This window comes from Mya arenaria, chromosome 17 (genome assembly GCF_026914265.1).
Source record: "Mya arenaria isolate MELC-2E11 chromosome 17, ASM2691426v1".
Lineage (NCBI taxonomy): Eukaryota > Metazoa > Mollusca > Bivalvia > Myida > Myidae > Mya > Mya arenaria.
In genome coordinates, this window is record NC_069138.1 from 56,081,996 (window position 1) to 56,106,418 (window position 24,423).

General features: G+C 37.1%; 1 protein-coding gene across 1 annotated transcript; it reads right to left on the reverse strand.

Moving 5' to 3' along the window:
• Positions 1 to 1,629: 1,629 nt before the first annotated feature.
• On the reverse strand, positions 1,630 to 24,395 carry LOC128223941 (uncharacterized). Its single transcript, XM_052933441.1, has 25 exons — positions 24,177 to 24,395; positions 20,431 to 20,668; positions 18,581 to 18,682; positions 17,735 to 17,888; positions 17,253 to 17,392; positions 16,773 to 16,967; positions 16,208 to 16,393; positions 15,161 to 15,421; positions 14,583 to 14,801; positions 12,907 to 13,101; positions 10,913 to 11,635; positions 9,912 to 10,073; positions 8,584 to 8,759; positions 8,113 to 8,297; positions 7,714 to 7,895; positions 7,302 to 7,472; positions 6,503 to 6,733; positions 6,147 to 6,317; positions 5,695 to 5,892; positions 5,078 to 5,353; positions 4,701 to 4,895; positions 3,968 to 4,123; positions 3,427 to 3,522; positions 3,055 to 3,145; positions 1,630 to 2,487 (listed from the first exon to the last, which is right to left on the reverse strand). Exons 1-25 carry the CDS (start codon positions 24,255 to 24,257, stop codon positions 2,289 to 2,291), a joined length of 4,983 nt encoding a protein of 1,660 aa, XP_052789401.1. The 5' UTR covers positions 24,258 to 24,395; the 3' UTR covers positions 1,630 to 2,288.
• Positions 24,396 to 24,423: the final 28 nt, after the last annotated feature.

Sequence of the window (24,423 nt, forward strand, 5' to 3'; positions counted from 1 at the left end):
CCTGTGTTTTCTGCTGATAGTAGACAACGTGTAAATTAGAAATTGAGCATGCCAATTGTTTAGACTCGTGTTTCCCTACTTTGTCAGTCAATCGAGGGCGCTATATTTTAATAATGTTTCTTATTTATGAAGAATCGTTATTTATTGCTGAAGACACTCTTTATGATTAAGGAAATTGCAAGAATTGCGCATGAGCATTTAGCTGCGCCTGCTGTTTGCATATGCAAGGTGCAATTGCATTGACAACGCTGATTTAAACGACATCACAATATCTTGCAGTGATTGGCAGGTCTTTATGACAGGCGCATGGCTTAATTCTCAAGTCGGTTAGAATTTATTAAGTTGTTTTTTTCGTCACTTATTCATGAAGAATATTCTTTATAAACTCCTTTACTAAACGTGAGCTCGGTCTAATCAAATAGGCTATCACATGTGGCTTTAAAGTCAGTTCCTTTTTAAGGTCAGAATTTAATGGTTATACGTGGACAAATTAATAATGGATAACTCAATGAAGTATTTACATAACTAATGTATATTGAAGAATTGGTCACATTGTGGTTGATACGCCACATGCACTTCCATCAAAAATGGATAGTGCTCCAATGAAATGCAAAAGTTTGCGACACAATAACTACTTTATGTACAACAAAATGCACTAAATCATTAATGCGGTGCATGAATGCTGTCATTTCAATTGGAATTATCGTGTGAATACTTTGCATGGTAAGTAATAGAAACGATGCACTTTTATATGGCTTGAATGTTCGGGTGCACTCCTGTGCAATATAATAACATTCAAAAACTTATAATATTTTATGGTTGATTTCTGCAATTCTTTTTTCGCGATTTCATGGCAAAAGTAAGACAATGGTTTTACTCTATCCATATTTTCGTGTACTACTCTCAGGTAAGGTAATTGTCTTTTCGTTATGGAAAGGGACGCTGCTCTAAATAATTTATGAGAAAGATCAAAATATATAGTTGTTTTCCCATTACCAATAAGACAGCCCAATTCACGTTCTCTTTGACAAGTTTTGAACTTCACTTTTCATTAAAATATTACTCGCTATTAAAAAACTGAACATATTTGAAATTGACACTTTTACTGGACGAGAATTGAAACATTTCTGACGCAAAACCGACATACATTTGTATTGGATATGACTGCGTTAATTTGCAATTTAGATGGGGGTGGTAGCCTTTAAAATCGTCCATGTAAAGTTTCTTATGTCAAAATCGGAGTATAGCATAAACCAAATACATCAAAATGCACCATTTCAAGCTTAATATTGCCGAAATTGTAATGACATAAGACTCAACCCCTCTGATCGATAAATATAGTTCAGCGCAAGGGAAGGGCCATCACTTCAAAAGTTGCGCGCCTAAACTGTACCACCTCTTACGCCAAAATATCGGTTGGACGATTTTGTGGTTTATAACTTCTGCTTGTTGTTTAAATGTATTAAAGATAGACATCATCATCAGCAATCAAATGAAACATGAACAATAAGTTTGCTTTGAATTACAGCTAATTTTCAAAACAAAACAAAAATAGCACTGATTGCCTGCAAATAAGCCACTTTTACATCTGCAAAACTATCCATGAGGAATTATGGAACAAATATCAACCCATATATGTATATATTTATTTCATCCAATTATGAAGAGCAAAACATATTTACAACTGATATACATATATAATGCATTTACATGATGTTTGTGTATAGTACTTGTTTGACCTATTAAATATTAATATGTGATGTGATTAACATAAAGCAATTTCAACATTATTCATCAACACAAGCAATGTGAACTCTTGCCGTCCATGATCACCATGAGCAACATTTGTCCACTGTTATGGTTGATGCATTCACATTAACGATGGAAACATTTTTCAACCGATTTATTATGTATTATTACAAGTATAACAATATTCATACTTAAATTAAAGATGCACTCTTACTCCGAAATAAGATTAACTTCAAATAAGACAATTGTTTTAATATACCAAAAAGGCTGAATAAATGTATAAAACAGTGGTTCTTATGAACGATACCATGTTTAATTTGAAAGAAAGGTGCAGAATAAATGCATCATTTAGTAAGGAGTTAAAGGTTTATCACTCAAATATATGTTTGTTTTACATGTGTATGTATTGATTTTGAATAAGAATGTCACTTTCAAGAACTTTTTTCCCAAATAAATAAAAACTGCTATGATTGCCTGTTAAAAAAGCAAAAAATCTCGCAAAATATGAAAACATCCATTTCTCCTCCCCCTGATACTCTTCACCAATGGACTTTCTTTGGTGATACACAGTCGTAAGGAGGCGGAAGATCTAAATCCACCAAAGAAATTCCAGATACATCGGATCGCGCTCTTTCATATCCTTTCTTACTGACATCCACGACATATGGAGTGTCTGAGTCTGGTCTGACCTGGCTTAAACTAGCCATACTTCCGTGTCGGTCCGTTCTGTGCTTTCGCCTGTAATTGAATATGTAAAAATACCATTTATATGTCCTTTTTGTGTTTGCTTCAAAATAACCATGTAAGGATACACAAAGTTAAAGCATAATCTATAATACAGGATGTTCTGAGGTAATAATGCATGCTAGGAAAAACAATTGATGTATGCACAAAACAAAATAATTTCGATATAATTGAGAGGACGCTTGTTGGGTTGTCTATGCATCGCTCGTTTCGTTTAAGTTACAAAAATCCCTGTATGATTATACTTTATGAATTAAATTATCAAGCAAATCGTATAAAACTTAATAAAATAACACACCTTAAACTAGTTTGTCAAAACGAGTATAATTTGCTAGTGGAGTATGGAAACTGTGCTTGCAAAAAACTGTTCTTAAATAACCGTTTATATCGTTATACCTAAAGAATTAAATATGTAAGGAAGTACCTGTGTAACAGTTACATTAATGTATCAAAAAATGAGGCAAACAACATGTAATCGTCGAACGACTTGACATTATGTTTGACACATAGCACAGAGAAAGAGAGAGGGGGGAGTGGACGGGGGAAAGAGTTTGCAATTACCTCGCATTCTTTTTGTAAACAATGCAGCTAACAGCAGCAACTGCAAAGACCAGGGCGGCGCAGCTCAAAGCAATTGCTACTATCACGCCTCCTATGATGGAAATTGAAACACAGGGTGGTTATCTCCAAAATCAATATCAAATAAATATTCCGTTATAGAATGTGCGATTGGGTTAATGCCATCATTTGAATATATTACTACTTTAATTTGACAAAAGTCTATTGATACATGTAAATAAATTACATCGATTTATTTCGCCAAAGCAGCTCGACTTTAACTATATGTTACTTTTGTATACAACTCGTGAAACTCTAAGTTAACACCACACAAAGAAATAAATCAAGCCATTACAAAATCAAAAACAGATTTACGATTGATAAAACCAGGGTGGCTTGGAATATTGGTTTGGTCCTCTCCCTCCTCCTCGTCTTTGCCTTCCTCATCATCCGTTGACTTGTCCACCGTTACTGTAATAGATACGACACATTTTTCTGAGTACTGTTGTTACGCCAAAATAAACAGCTTGTGTTAACATATATATAAATATACGTTTACATATCTTGATCAAAAGACAGTAATAATAACCATTCTATTACATAATTACTGGTTTAGAAATCACTGAAAAGACACATTTCATAATTAATGTCATTTTAATGACGCACTTTTTTTGTTTTCAGACGCTCTCTTAACATTGCACAATGATATATATTACAACAGACGAGTTGAATACGGCCGTATTGCTCTGTAGTGGAATACGGGCTACTTTTTTTGCGATATGATGTGCTTGTTGATTTTTGATGTGTAATAAAACTTGAACCTTATACCAAGTGCATTGTTAATACACAAATCATTCACCTCATGAAACTCTTTGAATGGTTGGGTAAAAAATGAGAGCATTTAAAAATAAATTACCTGAACATTCTGAAGCATCAGTAGATAGGTCTGTCGCTGTTGTGAACCCATCTGGACACGCGGAGCAATTCGTTTGACCTTTCTGTGACTGATACGTCCCAAGGTCACAGCTGCGACACACTGACTGGGATTCGTAAGTGCCTTCGGGACATTGGACTGTGTGTGGTTTGAGAAGGTGACGGTCGGATAAATATGCATATGCAAGCACACATGACAATAATTGTACATTTTCAATTTCTAAATAGGACTATTTGGATAATAGTTAACGGAAACAACAAATTGACCAAGCACATGCATACACGAAGTAATGACATCCCTTTAGCGCTGCCATTTGAAAGTTTGAAACAGTGTTTTAAAACGAATATTGGACGACGCTAGGACAATGGTAATTTGTCATTCAGATGATGATATTACAAATGTACTTCTTGATTCTATATAATTGTTTTTTTATTAATGCGAAAATCTCACAATATCGCAAAAATATAAGTCAAATCTCAATCTCAGACTCAACGCATTATACCACATAACACTATTGGAAATTTGATATTTTATGACACCTTTTGAAAGTGCATTCTCTCATCAAGTATTTTGATTAAAAACTTTAGTCAAGATTCCAATATAAAATTAATTAACAGCATAAAATGGAATTGAGTCACGGATTCTCGGCTGGAGTGAGTTTGCTGTTGGACAAATTAAAACCGATGCAGTAATAAAAGCTAGTAAAACAACTAACCACACATGCCGTCTGTTCCTGCATACCCAGTTGAGCAAGTTACTGACAAGTAGGAAAGAACAGAACTATCATCCAGGGTATAAACCGTTCCATCTATATCGACAACAAAGATGTTGGTTATGTTGTATTGGAAGAATTCATATAGTTGATGTAGATCAGAGAATGCAGACTGGAGTTCGTCAAGATCGGCGCTTACTGGAAATGATATGTATGAGTCAATATCCAAACATCTGACTGTTTAGCCTTTTGCGTAATATGTTTTTATATTATTTTATAAATTAATATTTCATGAACGTGTTTTACACTTTAAGCGAAAGATAAAGACATTGAATCAATATTTCAATTTTCAGAATTTAAACACCGTTTTTGTTACGCACCAGTTCCATCAGTTAGATACTGTGCAATATTCAGGTCCTCTAATCCTGCAAAATTGATTGAAATCAAAAGCCTTATTGTTGTTCCAGTTGATGCTCTTTTCCGCCTGGTGTTCTGATCCCAGTCGACAGTCATCTGACATTTACTTGTTTGAATACAGTTGACTTGGTTTGCTTCTGTTTTAATGTTTGTTTCGACTGTTTCTTTTCCAGTGGTGGGTAGATCATTGTTGAAATTGGCTTCGAAGGTAAATCCCAAATCCGTTGGTGAAGTATATCCTGAAAGATGTAATTAAACTGTCAATAGCTTGATACACTTGTTGAACGTTTAACGGTTCTTTATTAGATGCCTTGTCTTCATTGATATAAAACTAATCACTTAGAATAAAGAATATAGAATAACCCATCATTTGTTTTGAAACAATACAAGCCGCAGTGGAAAGACGTGGCGTTTTCTCTAGTGTTTAGACGTAAACAATCAACAAGATTGTGTACGGCTTTTAACAATCTGTCATTGAAGGAAATAGGCGTATAGATAAAAAAAATATGACCAAGAATGTTTCTCAAACAGAACATTTTAAAATCGCTTGTCTTAAAAAAAAGAACTGGAAAATATTGACCTTCACAATCAGGAAGTACATCAAATGGTTTCCAAATGTAGCCTGTTGTCCTTCCGCAAGAGTATGATTCATACGGTCTTTGTCCGGATGGCCACGCCTCCCCAACAATACAGGTAAGATTGCAGTGTGTGTCTCCTGTATCTTGATCTGTCTCGCAGTGCTTCCTGGTTCCCCGTCCACGTTTTAGTGACGGGCAATCTGAAACATTAAATTAATCAACGCGTTCATTTATTGCGTGATTTAAAAAGTGAATATGTAAATAAATAATTTTATAAATGATTATTTTTATAATTAATTAAGCAGAACAATAAATACTGTAATACATAAAAAATATGGTAATGTCAAAAGGTTTTTATAGTTCATTAATTGTTGTCTATTGCAATTTTTGTTTGTATTTGTTTCTTCTTTCTTCTTCTTTTTTGTGTGTGTATGAGGGCTTTAAATTTATTCACCTGGGCATTCCTGGTTGTTACACTCAACAGTTTCATTGGATGGTCCGGTACACACTTGCCCCTGCAATCCATCTTCAGGGTACACACACTTACGTGCTCTATGTTTGGTACTACCACCACATGTGGCGCCACAGCTTGACCAGTCACTCCACGGTGACCAAGCTCCATCACCTTTGAAGACACATATGAATTTTATATTTCTTATTAATACGTACACGAATTCGGCTAAACTAAATTAATGCAATTGCTTTTCACAATACTTTGAATGGTTTCATTTTTGGCATGATTGTTTAGAATTCAGTGAATGTTTCAATTATTTAGAGCAGTGAAAACAACAACAATGATTATATGCTTACCTGGCGGTATGACGCAGCTTGTGCCCGAGAATTTGTCAGTACAGTTGCATTGATACGTGCTGTTTGTGCTTACACAAATGCTATGTTCACCGCACTCATTCTGAAGACAAAAGTCCGGCGGAATCTCACACGTGTCTCCTGACCAATCGTCGTTGCAAATACATTCAAATTCACCGATTCCATTAATACATATGTGGTTTCCACATGGTGAAGAGCTGCACTCGTCGACAGCTAAAATAAGCGCCATGAATAAGCTTGACTTTTCACAGACGGTTAAAATCCAGTGTGTTCAGTGTTTAGTTGATTTTCGCTAGTTGTGTGCAAAGTTACGTTAAGTATGTTTATACAAACAACCATGTACTTGCACTAACCGGTATAGTGTACTATTCTTTTTTCGCCAAAATTGAGATTGTTGTAATTTTGAATTCATCTGCATCTTAGTGACAATTTCTAACATTGGAGTAGTTTGAGTAATTAATTTTATTAAAAAACGTTAACAAAAATTAGTTTTTAACATGTAAATGAATAGGTTGAAATGTTGCTGTAAAGTCTTATAATCCAATTACATGACAGTTGGTTTAAAACTGTACGAAAGCCATTAAATATCCCAAGTTATGTTAAATGCTACGTGAATTTTGCCATAAATAATAATAATAATAATAATAATAATAATAATAATAATAATAATAATAATAATAATAAATATAGTTGCATATAGCTTTGAATATGGTGATGATATATGCATGTGCAAGTTTTTAATCAATAATTGAAATTAATATGGCAACCGAGCGAAACTTACGGTCACACGTGGATGGTAATAAAACAATTAGGCCATCTAACAGGTTTCCCACTATTGTGTCCAAAGTAAAGAGTTCATCCCCAAAGGTAACATAGCATGATCTACTCAGTTCCTCTCTTTCATCCTCTGATATGGTTCTGCTTAATAGTTTCATACCCGCAAGTTGCAGTTCTGAATTAAAACAATTACGTTACAAATAAAAGTGGAAACAATAAAAGAGAGTTCTGTCACAGAGTAAAATTACTAAGATAAAGGAAATTATTCACTATTTTCAGAAATGTTCTGTTTTAAATCATTTTTTTAAACAAAAAACATATAAACCTTAATTCTAAACCGTGTAGGTCGGTTTACAATCGGGGGATAAAAGTTACCTTTACATTACAAACCATTTCAAATTGTGATAAAAACATACTGCCGGAAGATTCCAGATATATTTGTGCGTCACTCAACGATGCGGCTGCTAAAACTGTTGTTTTAATAACGTTGACATTGTTCACATATGCTCTGACCTCGTAGGAAGAGAAATCGAATTCAACTATAAAGTGTGTCCAGTTCTGACTTGACAACATTGATGAGATGTCTATTTCACTTGACCTGAAAAGATGATGCCATTGAAATAGAGCTCTGTTGGTTTAATTTGGTCTTGCTTATAGTACAAATTAAAATTCTAATTAAATTACACAGAATTCTGACCTTTTTAAATATTTTGCTGTTGGGCTATGTTTATAATTGCCTTATTCAAATTCATGTGCAAGGGCAACTAGTCGAAAACAGTGCGTACTACAACACACCAAAGGTAGATAATACTTACTGCGCATGTGCGGTCACACTTTGCTGAATATTAACCGTGATAATATCAGTATCCCCGTCCGATATTATAATGGAAGCATCTGGGCTAAATCCGTGCACAAGTTTCGCCCAGAAGGACAATGACAGGACTGACATCTGTGTTTGTGACGACCACTGTGAAACTTGTCTTCTTGGAAATGATGTAAACTGTTCAATGATAAAAAGAAAGAGTTAACACACTTCATAGTTCATGTGCATTAATGTTAGATATATTTATTAGGAATAAAAGTCCAAGAACGAAATAAAAAGATATATTAGCAGTTTTTGTTAAAGCGCATGAACCAGAATACATCATAATGATTTTACAAAGTCCAATGCTAATAGCATGTTTGCATGAAACTATGACGTTCCTTTTCGAAGTTCCATATAAATTACATTATAAAATCCATTTTTCCGGCTTTGAATTAAAGCATTGTATTGGATATATATATACCTGTGTATCAAAGGGCTGACACATTGCCTGGGATGTGCTGTTTCCACTAGGTGTCGTTAGTCCGGGCGGACATTTATGGCAAGTTGTCTGCCCTTTGTACGGCTGAAATGTACCCTGCGGGCATGCTTTACAAGGTACCATCGTTGTTCCAGATACAAAACCAGGATTGCATAGTCCTGAAAACAGAGTTGTGCTTGGCAAATATTAAAGATGTTAGACGTTAGCCTGTTTCTTAATACAGTTGAATAATATTCCAAAACAAACATCGTTAATCCTGATAAAAGAAATGGTTTGCACAGTCCTTATTGAAATGGACATGATTGAGTGGCATATTCATTTAGTGGGCTTCGAAATAACCACATCATGTTGTCAATATTATGTTGTTTTACATGTTTGTAGAAAAACTATGTAAAAAAAGAAACGGTGTGGTTTCAATATGATTAGGACACTATACTTTGTTGTAATTATGTCTTAGGTATTATGATTTAAAAATAATCTGATGGTCCATCCTTTTTTATTCATTTTTATTACGAAGAAGTACTCAATGTTATTATATATGGCATTGTTTTTTGTTGTTTTTAAACTGGTTTAACATATCGAGAAAGCAGTTACCAAAGGGTCAATGATAGTATTTAACTTCAGACATAACGCAATACATATGTACACACTCAAAATGACCACTTATGAACATGTTGACGCCATGTTTGTCAATAATCTGAATGCTTCAGACTTACTATCGTGTGTACACGTGGCTCTTATTGGAAAACTCTATCCGCCCTACATACGTTGTTGTGTGTAGTGAAACCATTTTAAAGAAAAATACATAGAGTTGATTTTGAATGTATCTCTGTAGATGTTTTTGGACAATGTAAGACCTAGTAATGATGCCTTAGCTATTTTCTGTGTTATGTATTGTCAACGTAATGTTTTATATTTATACTGTTTTTAACTTCTTCCGGAAATACCATCCATGTATTCTCAAGGTATTTTCTATAATGCCGTCGTCAAATTACGTGTTATATTATCATAGTTTAAAATTATACTCTTTTATCTAGCAAACAAATCACATCATTAAAGTGATAAAAAATGGTAATCATATTTCGTGTGTTTAACTTTAAATGAGAGTATGAAAAGGTCTTATTCTAACCAAAAGCTTATGGTGAAAGATGACAACCTTTGTAACACAAGAGTGAAAGATATCGTTTTGCCAAACCCTTATCCCAAACAAAGTAACATAAGAACATGATTCACCATGATTAAGCTTTTCGGACTACCTTTCATTTAGGTTTTATTAAATTACTTAAAGGACAAATTGTATGTTCACTTACTTGTACAGTTGGAAATGGACTTTGAACCTGTCTTCATCGTACTATGATCTACAGGACATTGCTCACATTGAGCTCTACCGGGTTCCCCGATGTATTGTCCGATCGGGCATGGTTCACAATATTGTGAGGTTGCATTGTGGAAAGTTCCGGTTGGACAGGGCTCTAAAATAAACAAAATCAATCGTTTTCTTAAAAGCTGTCTTAAAGTGACACTCTTATTCAAAATCAATACATGCTCATGTATAACAAACATATATTTTTTTACTGATAAACCTCTACTACTTACTAAAAATGCATTTATGGAAAATATTAATTACAAAAAAAAGATTGTAACTGTGTTTTTAATAGTAGAAAGCGCAAAAATATTAAATGATTGGTGAATGCTTAAAGATTTAATGTGATCTACTATAGTTTCCTAAGGTAGAAATACCGTGTTTTATCGACATTTCTTTTAAATTAAACACGGTATCCTTCATAAGAACCATTGTTTTCGACATTTATTCATCCTTAAATGAATGTAAAAACAACATTTATAATTGTTGTAAATCTTATTTGGGAGTAAAGTGTATCTTTAAGCAGTATATTAATGTGCCGTTGTATTTGTATGAGTCAATGTGTTATTGCCCGCAATGAACTATGCGTTGCACAATTGCTAAGGTTTATCTCTCTTTCGTTATGATCATATGATATTGGTGACATGGTGTTTGACTTTGTTGTTTTTTTGGTTAAATGTAAATTATATTGAATGGCGCTTGTTAAATGTTTTGTTTCGGTTAAGTTACATCGACCCGTTACACTGCAGTTATTTATTTTCTGGTCGATCTGGACTTAGCCTTGTGTTTAGCGGTTTGCCAGACTTGCACCTATCATGGGTGCTTACAAAAAGATGCCACCAAACAGACACTGTTCCCACACTAAATATAATCATAATAAAAATTAAAGTTAGGTTTACCAACTATAGATATACTGTGGACAATATGAAATCGCATATATATACTTACTACAGATAAAGCCATCAAGAATAGTTCCTTCTGGGCAAATCTTTTTAGCTGAACTAGATGAACTATCCACAACAAACGCGTCGTCAGACAGTGAAAATCCGGATACATTAACGCTACCATTTGCCACATCGGATGCAATTCTTTCTCCGATCGCGATCAGCTTTGGAAATAAATCGGCAAAAGCCTCCTGTGCATTTCTGTTGGAGGTATTAAATATAGCACCTATGTTACAACGTACTAACGCATAACTAGACTGTCGTTTTCTACGCAGATGATAGCTTTTCCTGCGTTTCCGTATCTCCTTGCGTTTCCGTATCTCCTTGCGTTTCCGTGTTGCACCAGCTCCGATCGCGATCAGCTTTGGAAATAGATCGGCAAAAGCCTCCTGTGCATTTCTGTTGGAGGTATTAAATATAGCACCTATGTTACGACGTACTAACGCATAACTAGACTGTCGTTTTCTACGCAGATGATAGCTTTTCCTGCGTTTCCGTATCTCCTTGCGTTTCCGTATCTCCTTGCGTTTCCGTGTTGCACCACAAATAACTTCAAGGTTGTCTACGGTGCAGCTCTCGCCAGGACATATTGAATTGTCAATATCTGCTTGAATGGATCCGAGATAGGCGAGGACTGTGGCTTTGATCATTTCTTTTGTAACATCATCATTGCAGTCACCATCGTAGTACAGTTCTGCAGGTAATGCTATCGTAAAGAAACCAGGTTCTACAACGAAGAAAAATATATACTCGTAGATATCTTATTTTGCGATTTTCGATACCTTTTTTTCTTAACTTTGACATTTATTAACCCCAAAAGAAGATAAATAGACACAGTATTATATATAAATAAAGATCCATGTAACTCGTTTTTACATAGGTTGGCTGTTTTTTAATCCTTAACATTGTTATACCTTTCGAATGGTATTCAACAGTTAAACGTAGCGGTCGGTGGCAGTTTTTTAGCGGTGACCTCAAATATCTTGCCAATAAATATGCATGCGGTTGTTTATTTGGGAGTTTTCTTGTGCGCTCCTAGTTTTATTTAAGTAATAAGTAATTTGCGGAAAGAAAGAAATAATCAAAGATATTTTTAATCATTTGGAAGTTTCTGTAAAATATGTGGAGGTAATAATGATTTTTGCTGTAATATGTTTAATCAAGAGAACTTTCGATACATTTTATCTCCTGTTTTGCATATGCATGATCCGTGGGAGTGGGCATAAACATATGGTCATGGTGATTTAATGGATAACTTCCAGTTCAAGGTAATTATAACGCCATGATTTCATTTTTTTTTCTGTTGTCTTTTATTTTTTGCAAAGATAATGAAGTGTTGTGATGTGCTAGTTTTCACGAATTGTCAATATTAAGACGTTTGTTTGAACTCGCGAAAATACATGACACTTTGACAGTCTCCAATCATTGCATGTATTTAAATGTAGACGAAGATATCGCCTAATTATATCGTAGAAAGATATTCATTGTCTGAATCCGATAAAGGATCATACATTTGTCCTAGAAAGAAATCACCGAACTCAGAATCATCAGCCATGTTTGTGTTGACAGTTGTTGCAGACGAACCGTAGTAAAAACCGCGTCAATTTTAATTTGTTTTTATTATTTGTTCAATGCGTGTTCTTTTGTTATTAAATGCAAAATCAAGCATTTTCCAAAGATATTTTTAGAAAATAATGGAACAGAACATGTGCCCTGCTATATTTAGCAATAAAGTGATTCACCAGCGCCCAATCAGTGTGTTGCTTTCTTGCCAAACTCCACCTACAAAGGTCACGAAAGGTCGACCGGTTCATGCAAAATGAACTCAATTTTTATCGTTCAGAAAATCAAGTACGGATGTAAATATTTAATTGTCTTGGAACCGTATACTATTCAACACCACTGTTGAGAGTGAATGTGTCTAAAAGACTTGTTTCTGTAGTTAGCTACTGTATATCTAATAATCATCATCATCATCGGGTTAAAAGTTCTACTTACCAACACAATCCGGAAACTGGTCCAAGGGGAACCACTCGCCGCTGTCCTGACATGATAATCGACCGGTAAATGCATTGCCCACGTTGGGCACTGCTAATCCTGCTTCACATGTCATCACGTTCAATGGTCTGGCGTTTATAGAATCGACCGTTATTGCTCCATTCGCCGGTGGAAAGAGTGGAGGACACTCAACAACTGCAAACGAACAACAACGGTTTAATGAATATGATTAAACTGGTAGATGTCCGAAATGTTTGACATAGCATTGCAGTTATATCGTAATAAAATCAATTACGCTTATGCTGATCTTCATTAGCACCACTCTGTACAAGACTTATGTGGTTTAAGCTAATGAAACCAAAAGTAGCAGTGGCAATTTGCCAATTTTACGTTTTCAATGCTACAGAATGTAATTATTCTGGCCTCGAAATGATGAAAGTTCACTTTTATTTTGTTCCTTATTGTGAGAAAAATGGCACAGACGATGTCATCTTAAAGGGATTATCAATACATGCTGCTTTGTAAATTAGCTGAAATGTTTACAATACTTCGTGCCACACTTACCATTCCTAGGTTTTAAAAGATTGCATGGTTAATTATTATTCATGACGACTTGTATGAATGCCATCAACCTATTATATAAGCTATCAAAAGAACCAATTTAGATCAACACTAACACATATTATATTAGTTAACCAAATAATAATTTGGGATAACCGACACTATTACGTCATGGACTGACACTTATTCGAAGAATCACTTAAGAGACACATCTACATTTTAAGAGCCACAAATAATTCTAAGCTACGACAAATTACACATAATACATAAATCTACAAATATGTTACTAAAAGTTTATCAAAACATTGAGTTGATAAAACTTTTACAAAATGATTGTAATGTGCATCCCCACCAAAGTTCATAAAAAACATCTCTATTCCAGACAAATTTGACATAAAATCCTTCCATGCAATCTTAAGGAAAATTTGGCACCGGTGCTCTGTAAGTGTATACGCTTGTTGAGTTGTTAAGCAGAGCAGTGTTTGAACACAGTGTGCGTGTACCACATGATAAATTACGTCATAAATGCTACGTCGGCAGGCAATGTTTTGCTTCAAATGAAGACTTGAACAAAGATATTATTTATATTAAACTTAACTATTTTTAACAAGACGCAAGCCACGCAACATACAAAGCCTCGCCTCGGTTTTTTACTAGAGTTTGATTGAGAGTTTAGTTTCTTAGTTCCCTCAAACACTTCGACAATCCTTTTCATAAAACCACCACCTGATGGAGCAGTGCCAATACATAATTTTTGAAACAGGTTTGTCAAAGTGTTCGAGGGAACAAATCACTAATCAAACTCTAGTTATGAAAAGAAGGCGGTGGTCTTTAAACTGCCTTTTGTTTCATTCAAAAAGGTGAAGAAAAAGAAAAGTTATCCTTGTTTTTAAGTCATCATCGAAGGAAAATGAAGGATTTTACGTTATTTTTGATGTGGTATACACACTTCAGTAATGAAAGAAGAACAATTGCAACCACCAATATAGAGAAAATAATCAAAGTACGTAATAACACCGGAATCGAACTTGCAAATGAGTGCGTTGTGATTCTATTTTATTTTCTAAATTCGTTTGCTGTTACATTACATTACTCGTTTAAAACGTTATGCTTACCTATACAGTGTGGCTCAGTGTCCGATTCCCATGCCCACACACCAACAGTTTCATCGGCTTTCCTTCCACACGTCATTACGGACGATCCATTCAGGTCAAGGTTCAACTCGCACCCGATATCACACTGAACGCCATCATAGTAAGATTTGTCCGAACAGTTGTATCTCAGGAAGCTCGAATCGGACAGAGCATCTACCGGGCTGCCATCACAACGAATCACTGAAATAAATGGGATTGAATGGGATTTATACAGGTATGAAAAACTACAGAAACAAGAACAGTAGTCGATGGTTGAACCATGGACCCCGTTTAGTGGCACAGGGTCAACGCCAAAGACGTACAACACAGAAACAAACAATCACAAACCAGAAACATGCAACAACAGCAAACAACTCCACAAACAACACACTACATATATATATATAGTATATAAGATAAATATATATCAAATAAAACGAAGACGAATTGTACAAAATAGAAAGGAGGACATGTTTACTTTTGAACAAGAAAATATTGTTAATACATACGATAGCTATTTATATTTAATAAACAATATGGTGACAGACACAAATCTTCACCTTTGACTTCAAGAATAACACTGCATTCAGATATTGCCGAATATGTGTTTCCAGTACTATCGGTTGCACGGTAACTAACTTCATACGTCCCCTGGCTTAACAAATCTCCTTGGTTGATATCAGTACTGAGTTTAGTTGCGACGATATCAATATCGACGTTGTCCGTTACTGTCGGTTCTTCCCAATACACATGTGTAGAAAGAGTTCCTGTGTCTGCATAAAATACATGCGGCAGACAAGTTATCACCGGCGGATCGTTGTCTGCAATGAGGTAAATTGGTGAATTATGTTTTGAGCACTTTTTCGGAATCATAATGCACCAGTCAATCGCAACCACGCCCCCCCCCCCCCTGGTCCGGTGCTGAACCGGGGATAGGGGGGAATGGGCCGTGTTTTTACATTCCAGGTGGCCCCGCGGTGCCGAGTGAATGCGGTTGTTTTGTTTCCGCGTTGGTATCCCGGGACGCGGCGGCATTTGGCGGGATTTTACCAACAGTTTATCCCCGAAGGACGGGATTTTTTACTGTGATTGGCTAGACCGAAAGTCAAAGTCCTCACTATTCCGGACCTGTGGGGGCCATGGTTACAATTGACTGATGCATAATAAACATCTAAATAATAGTAAGAGCAGCGCATAAATCATTGACTGCAATGGAAAGAATGTCTTAAACAGTCTTCTGTTTTCAAAAGGCATAAAATGAAATACAGTCGAACCCCATTGGCTCGAACTTTTCTTGGTTCGAATTACTGGTTAGCTCGAACTATATGTAAAGGACCGATTTCTTTCTAATTAGGGTAAACAATCATGCTTAGCTCGAATTTTTTGAAGATCGAGGTATTTTTGCCGGTCCCTGTAGTTCGACTGAATTTACAGATCCCGAAAGACTGACTATACAAGGTTGCCTGCATACAAAGTAAGAACGGTAAATCCAATGTGGTAAGGGACGTGCACTACAGTGCTTCTACGGCGGTCCAGTACGCCTATGCTCGATTCATGTGTGTTATGTATTTAATTGAGTATAACAATTTATTTCAATATTTAAATACCTTCACAGCTGATTTCAGTCGCTGACTTTGACCACTGTTCATTTTCCATGCAGATCATAATTGGAGATCCTTGTAATTTGTATCCATCGTTACAGGAAAATACACACGTTTCATCGTACAAGTACTGTGGGCTCGTGCATGAAACGTTACCGTTGACCGGTTTGAACGGTGACGGACAACTTATCTCTGTAAATCGATCACAAAAAAATTGATTGATAAGTAATTTAAATGGCATACCTAACATAGTCATGAAAATGTCTTAGATAGTACTTATCCAAATCGCTGAGCTTTGTTAAGCTACACATAATAATACACAATAGTATGACGTATTTACTAAGGGACCCTTTTATGGAGGATTGTTTGACAAAATACATATGATTAGCAAATGTAATGAAACGCTTTACTTGTCTCACAATAGGATGTTTTAACTCGCATGACAAACAGTCGGTTTCTGAATGGTTGCCATGACAAACAGTCGGTTTCTGAATGGTTGCCATGCCTAAGCAGTACAACAAAAAGATGTTTTAAATCAAATGTCAAAAATAAAAAGTCGAACTGATCATACTTTCGCATGTTGGAAAAGGTGACCAGCTAGCACCGGAATCTGATGCTCGTGCGCATGATGATGTAAAAGGTCCATTGGAAGCGAATTTATACCCATCAACACATCTAAACTGGCAAACGCTTCCTTCGTTGTTTCCATCGGAGCATGTAGTCTTCTTGGTGTGGTCGTCGACGTACGGTTCGGAGCAGGATAAGTCTTAAAGGTAAGGCCCTAATTTCAGGAAAGTGTTTAAGCGTAGCAACCTTTAGGAGCTTAGTTCATAAGACAAATTTCTTCCAATTTATTTTAGATAAAACTTATTGATCGTGAGTATCAAACGATTATTAAAGTCCAAAATATCTTTAAAAGTGTAAACAATACATAACTTAAACTAAACAATATGTAATTTGCAATATATTAATTTATTTAATTATTATATCTTGCAAAATTACAAAAACAAATAATAATGCGGTTAAATGAACACTTTAGTGATAGACCTACAGAAGACTATAAAGCTAAATGAGCATGAATCTGTTCTGCCGTAGTTATCGATTGCCGTGTACGTGATGTAGTGCCTGATTCCGTCGATAGAGCCCGGAAACATGTCCCCATTTGTATATGGTCCACAGCAGGTTTGCGAGCTGTTGATGAGTAGTTCATATTATAGTAACAATGTAAATGTTTGATAGTTATCCGAGGTGTGATTATTCCTATGGTATATGTTTAGATATTTATGTTGATCTAATGTGGAAGAATATTTCAAATTTTGAAAGACTTGCCTTCATTGCTGTTGTGTAATTGACATATTGAAGCATGTTTTCAAATATTAATTGTTCAGATGCTGTACAGGTCACCACATTATATTTCCCCGAATAGATCGAATGAAGATTCTGCTATATAAAATGAGTATTTTTAAATTTAAATGAATCAATATACTTGTTTACTCGTTTTAATTATTCCTATGATACACCGCACTAACAAACCTTGTCGGGCTGGCTTCTCCGGTAAAGGACGGTTCGACCCACTGAACACGTGCTCCCCTTTCCCCCGGCTGTGCCATATACAGTAATTGAATGTTCAAAGTAGGACAGCTCGTGTATTTTGGTGGGGCTTTCGCGTTTACAACATTCACTCTCTCTGTTTAGAGAGAAAGCTATCAATTTTAAGGAAACATTATTATGTTAGTATGTATAAAGTGCATAGATGTATTTTCTTTTAGGTGCTGATACTTTTAGAAATCATTTTCTCTATAAAGATAAGTGCAAGTTATGGAAATATTTGAAATGTTAAATAAGAAAGATATTTTCTTTTTAATGAGCTCAAAAGCTATTGATACCCCTTTGGAACTGCGCGCGCGTGCACACACACACACGCACGCACGCACGCACGCGCACGCACGCACGCACGCACGCGCACACGCACGCACGCACGCACGCACACACACACACACACACACACATACACACATCAGTATTAACTTGGCTAGGTTTGCTTAGGCTGGCCGGTAAGCGCAGTGGTTAGCGCACTCGCTTCTCACCAATGCGACCCTGGTCCGCTTCGCGGCCTTGGCACATGTGAGTTTGGTTTGTACAAGCCGGACAAGTTGGTTTTCTCCAGAACACCGGTTTCCCCCAACAACACTAGACCACACTCTCGGTCAACATCTTGCCAACGACTGTTTCACAATCTTTGTAAAATAAATGAGATAAAGCTAAGGATGTGCAGCAATTGTGAGTCGCCGCAAACATCGGTTAAACGGTATTTTAACTGGGGCTTACCCACCTCCCCCTACTCTCCCGTCCCCTATTTTTCCTTAGTGTTGCCCTTACCTTTAACACATCTAGCCAGGCTGCAATACACTATGGTAGCCACTTTTTTTACTGTTTTTTTGATCCATCCAAAGAAACGTTTCTTTCGACGACTTCCAAGTGCTAAAGAAATATTTCGTTTTATAGCAGTTACTCTAAACTTGCATATAGCTTCGTTTTCTTGCGTGTTTAGATTGAGACAAATATATATATATGACAGTATAAGTGTTCATTAATGTGTCAGATTTTCCTCTTTGACAACAAAATGCATTTCATTGAAATATGTTTGTCAATAACGAACCATCAAGCCTTAAACTCATCATTGTTTTATGAAGAGAATATATGTTATACAATTCTCATTTCGTACGTTCTTTGTATAGATAGGATCTTTTATTCCTCCAAGCTGGAGAGCAAAATATATATACATATACAGAATGTTAATTACAACAGTATGGATTGTTGCAATATGCAAATGTGCATATACAAATGACATAATTCAAAAGTGATAATAGTACTGTCAACATACAATGATATTAATAGGTTGTAGTTAATAAAGAAATTTTAGAGACGGTACCAATTCAAATTCAAACTAACATATGACATATTATACTGCAATATCGTAACGAGCCACAGCTCCATATTACAGCCAATGGCAAGGTTGTTTTAAAGAAAATCGAAAATTAAGACATTTAAGCCCAGGAAATTTGATGTTTATTTTTAAGATTTATAGTTTAGGTGTAGTGGAACTCAGAATTCACGGGCCTTACTGATAGTTAAAGAGTAGAGCTTGTGCTAGAAAATCTAAGAGTCATATTTCGGAGGCTTATCTTGGTTCAATTGAACGACCAAAACATTCCATCCGTTCACACACATAATAAGCGAGTCTCTTTGTTAAAAACTGAGCAAAGATTGTATTGTAAAAAACAGTAAATTACAGAAAACAGGTTTAATACAGCTGTCAGGAACACATATACATGCATAAGCTTACACATGTAGACTTTTTAATATCTTGAATATCTTGACAAATTTTGTACAAGATTTCTCTAACATTTGCACACTCGGAGTTGATATGCATCGTTTATTTCAAAACTTTATTTGGTATGATTCTTCTCAATAAAAGTACCTTAAAGTATATGTGGTGTATAATATATATTCCCAATCTTTAACCGACTTAATTGAGGAAGATGTTAATTTGTTCATGAAATACACACTCACATTCAATTATCTGACTGGAGTAATATCGTAAGTCGATCAAATCATTATTTCCAGTGCTGTATACAGGGCTCGTATTCAAAATTGGTCTCAATTGGATCTAACAACGATGTAGCTAATCGGATGACTGGTAATAAATGGACCATAAAGTTAACTTAAGTTGAATATTGAATACTATCCCAGAACACTGTAACTGTAACGTAAGGAACTGTAACGTAAGGTACAGTTTATAAGTCGGTTGATCTGTTGGCATGTAACACTTCGAGTTGCTTGCCTCATGTCCATATCGCACGGGACCGATGGTTACGCAAGCAACGAGAAGTAATACAATCCCACCGCTTAGCCACACCTTATCCGACTAACATAGTATTTCTGTTTTCATACCTTTAAAATATTTAAAGAAAGGAAAGATATTTTTTCTTTACAAAAGCATATAAATAAGACTGCAAATTTCTAAAAACATTTGTGAGTGATACGGAATCAAAACGCACTGTGTAATACGGTTTACTTTTCCGGTTTCCACTTAATATTTGCTTTAGTGCAGCTGCTGTTTTAGAAAAGATGGCTTACATATGTATTAACTAATTACTTAATGTAAGAAAAGAATCATAGGAATTACCAATCACTGATATCTTTTGAGACAGAAATAAAGGTTGTACCATTTTTATTCGACTTGTTTCGATACCAGTGTCCATTGAGGCAACGGTAGTTCAGCACCTTTTCTTCCGCATTTCGGAGTACTTTAACCAAACATATGTCCCCTTGGTGTACAGATGTTCCTCGACTTGTTTCACAGGAGATGGTAGCCGTGTCATTCTCTGTCAGGTCCACGTTGTCTATCAACGATTTTGTCTCACACACACCATTATATAGAAGCTTTGGTTGCTTTGCGAATACCTGCAAAATGGAGGCTTGGTGAAAGAAGTCAACCTCCTATGGTTATCTATATGTTGCTAAACGTCCATTAACTTTTTAACTTTAACTTTTAATCAAATTTAATTCAAATTACAGAACTTTTGAAGTTTTTGAACGTTATGTGACTTTGATCATAATTGCATGATATGAGTGGTGGCAGTGATCATCATCAAGTGATATGCGTGGTCACAGTGATATCGATCACGTGATATACGTGGTGGTAGTGGTCATCATCGCGTGATATGCTTGGTGGCTGTGATCATCATCACGTGTTATGTGTGGTGGCAGTGGTCATCATCACGTGATATGCGTGCTGGCAGTGGTCATGATCGCGTGATATGCGTAGCGACAGTGGTCATCATCGCGTGATATGCGTGGTGACAGTGGTCATGATCGCGTGATATGCGTGGTGACAGTGGTCATCATCACGTGATATGCGTGGTGACAGTGGTCATCATCACGTGATATGCGTGGTGAAAATGGTCATCATCGCGTGATATGCGTGGTGACAGTGGTCATCATCGCGTGATATGCATGCAGGCAGTGGTCATCATCACGTGATATGCGTGTTGGCAGTGGTTATCATCATGTGATATGTTTGGTGGCAGTGGTCATCATCAAGTGATATGCGTGTTGGAAGTGGTCATGATCGCGTGATATGCGTAGCGACAGTGGTCATTATCGCGTAATATGCGTGGTTGCAGTGGTCATCATCACGTGATATGCGTGGTGACAGTGGTCATTATCGCGTGATATGCGTGGTGGCAGTGGTCATCATCACTTGATATGCGTGGTGGCAGTGGTCATCATCACGTGATATGCGTGGTGGCAGTGGTCATCATCGTGTGTTATGCGTGGTGGCAGTGATCATCATCACGTGATATGCGTGGTGGCAGTGGCCATTATCACGTGTTATGCGTGGTGGCAGTGGTCATTATCACGTGTTATGCGTGGTGGCAGTGGTCATTATCACGTGATATACGTGGTGGCAGTTGCCATTATCGCGTGTTATGCGAGGTGGCAGTGGTCATAATCACGTGATATGCGTGGAGGCAGTGGTCATTATCACGTGTTATGCGTGGTGGCAGTGGACATTATCACGTGATATACGTGGTCACAGTGATATCGATCACGTGATATACGTGGTGGTAGTGGTCATCATCGCGTGATATGCTTGGTGGCTGTGATCATCATCACGTGTTATGTGTGGTGGCAGTGGTCATCATCACGTGATATGCGTGCTGGCAGTGGTCATAATCGCGTGATATGCGTAGCGACAGTGGTCATCATCGCGTGATATGCGTGGTGACAGTGGTCATGATCGCGTGATATGCGTGGTGACAGTGGTCATCATCACGTGATATGCGTGGTGACAGTGGTCATCATCACGTGATATGCGTGGTGAAAATGGTCATCATCGCGTGATATGCGTGGTGACAGTGGTCATCATCGCGTGATATGCATGCAGGCAGTGGTCATCATCACGTGATATGCGTGTTGGCAGTGGTTATCATCATGTGATATGTTTGGTGGCAGTGGTCATCATCAAGTGATATGCGTGTTGGCAGTGGTCATGATCGCGTGATATGCGTAGCGACAGTGGTCATTATCGCGTAATATGCGTGGTTGCAGTGGTCATCATCACGTGATATGCGTGGTGACAGTGGTCATTATCGCGTGATATGCGTGGTGGCAGTGGTCATCATCACTTGATATGCGTGGTGGCAGTGGTCATCATCACGTGATATGCGTGGTGGCAGTGGTCATCATCGTGTGTTATGCGTGGTGGCAGTGCTCATCATCACGTGATATGCGTGGTGGCAGTGGCCATTATCACGTGTTATGCGTGGTGGCAGTGGTCATTATCACGTGTTATGCGTGGTGGCAGTGGTCATTATCACGTGATATACGTGGTGGCAGTTGCCATTATCGCGTGTTATGCGAGGTGGCAGTGGTCATAATCACGTGATATGCGTGGAGGCAGTGGTCATTATCACGTGTTATGCGTGGTGGCAGTGGACATTATCACGTGATATACGTGGTGGCAGTGGCCATTATCGTGTGTTATGCGTGGTGGCAGTGATCATCATCGCGTGTTATGCGTGGTGGCAGTGGTCATTATCACGTTTTATGCGTGGTGGCAGTGGTCATTATCACGTGAGATGCGAGGTGGCAGTGGTCATTATCGCGTGTTATGCGTGGTGGCAGTGATCATCATCACGTGATATACGTGGTGGCAGTGGTCATTATCACGTGATATACGTGGTTGCAGTGGTCATCATCACTTGATATGCGTGGTGATAGTGGTCATTATTACGTGTTATGCGTGGTGGCAGTGTTCATTATCACGTGTTATGCGTGGTGGCAGTGGTCATTATCACGTGATATACGTGGTGGAAGTTGCCATAATCGCGTGTTATGCGTGGTGGCAGTGGCCATTATCGCGTGATATGCGTGGTGGGAGTGGCCATTATCACGTGTTATGCGTGGTGGCAGTGGCCATTATCGCGTGTTATGCGTGGTGACAGTGGTCATTATCACGTGTTATGCGTGGTGACAGTGGTCATTATCACGTGATATACGTGGTGGAAGTGGCCATTATCGCGTGTTATGCGTGGTGGCAGTGGCCATTATCACGTGTTATGCGTGGTGGAAGTTGCCATTATCGCGTGTTATGCGTGGTGGCAGTGGCCATTATCGCGTGTTATGTGTGGTGGGAGTGATCATCATCACGTGATATGCGTGGTGGCAATGGTCGTTATCACGTGTTAAGCGTGGTTGCAGTGGTCATTATCGCGTGTTATGCGTGGTGGCAGTGGCCAATTCTCACATGATATACGTGGTGGCAGTGGTCATTATCGCGTGTTATGCGTGGTGACAGTGGTCATTATCACGTGTTTTGCGTGGTGGCAGTTGCCATTATCGCGTGTAATGCGTGGTGGCAGTGGCCATTATCGCGTGTTATGTGTGGTGGCAGTGATCATCATCACGTGATATGCGTGGTGGCAGTGGTCGTTATCACGTGTTATGCGTGATGACAGTGGTCATTATCACGTGATATGCGTGGTGGCAGTTGCCATTATCACGTGATATGCATGGTGGCAGTGGTCATCATTACGTGATATGCGTGGTGTCATTTAATACTTTTCAGCAAATAGAAGTGAACGATGTATATTGGTTGTTGAGTAACGTTTTGGGTTCTGATTAATATATTAAAGTGTTGTTATAACGCTGTTAAAGTTTAAAGAACAATACAAAAACATTAAAAACATCTTCAACAACAATGCTTCGTCAACAATAACACTAAAAACATAACGCTGAAATTCTTTACTATATTTATAATAACTTAAGTAAGGATTATTATTATTATTATTTTGTTGATTGTTCATTGTTTTAACATCAAGAACAAAAGACATACAACAACAATTATCCGCGTATCAACGTTGCATTTCTTTTAATAAATAAATATATTAAATAAGTTATGAATTACCTTGAGTGCTTCCTTTTCCGATGAGTGGAATGCTAAAACCAAAGGAAAACTTAATATCAATAAAACTGCCCGCTTAAACATCTTTGTAAAATGTTGTACTTGCTTTGATCAATTTAGCGCTTCTTTTATACGAAATTTAGGCACTATTTAAAATTCTAGGCCAATAAGATTCCAGCATTTTTCCACTACGTGTTCAAAATTCTAATCCAATGAACTCACATAATTTTGGAACAGCATGCTAAATTCA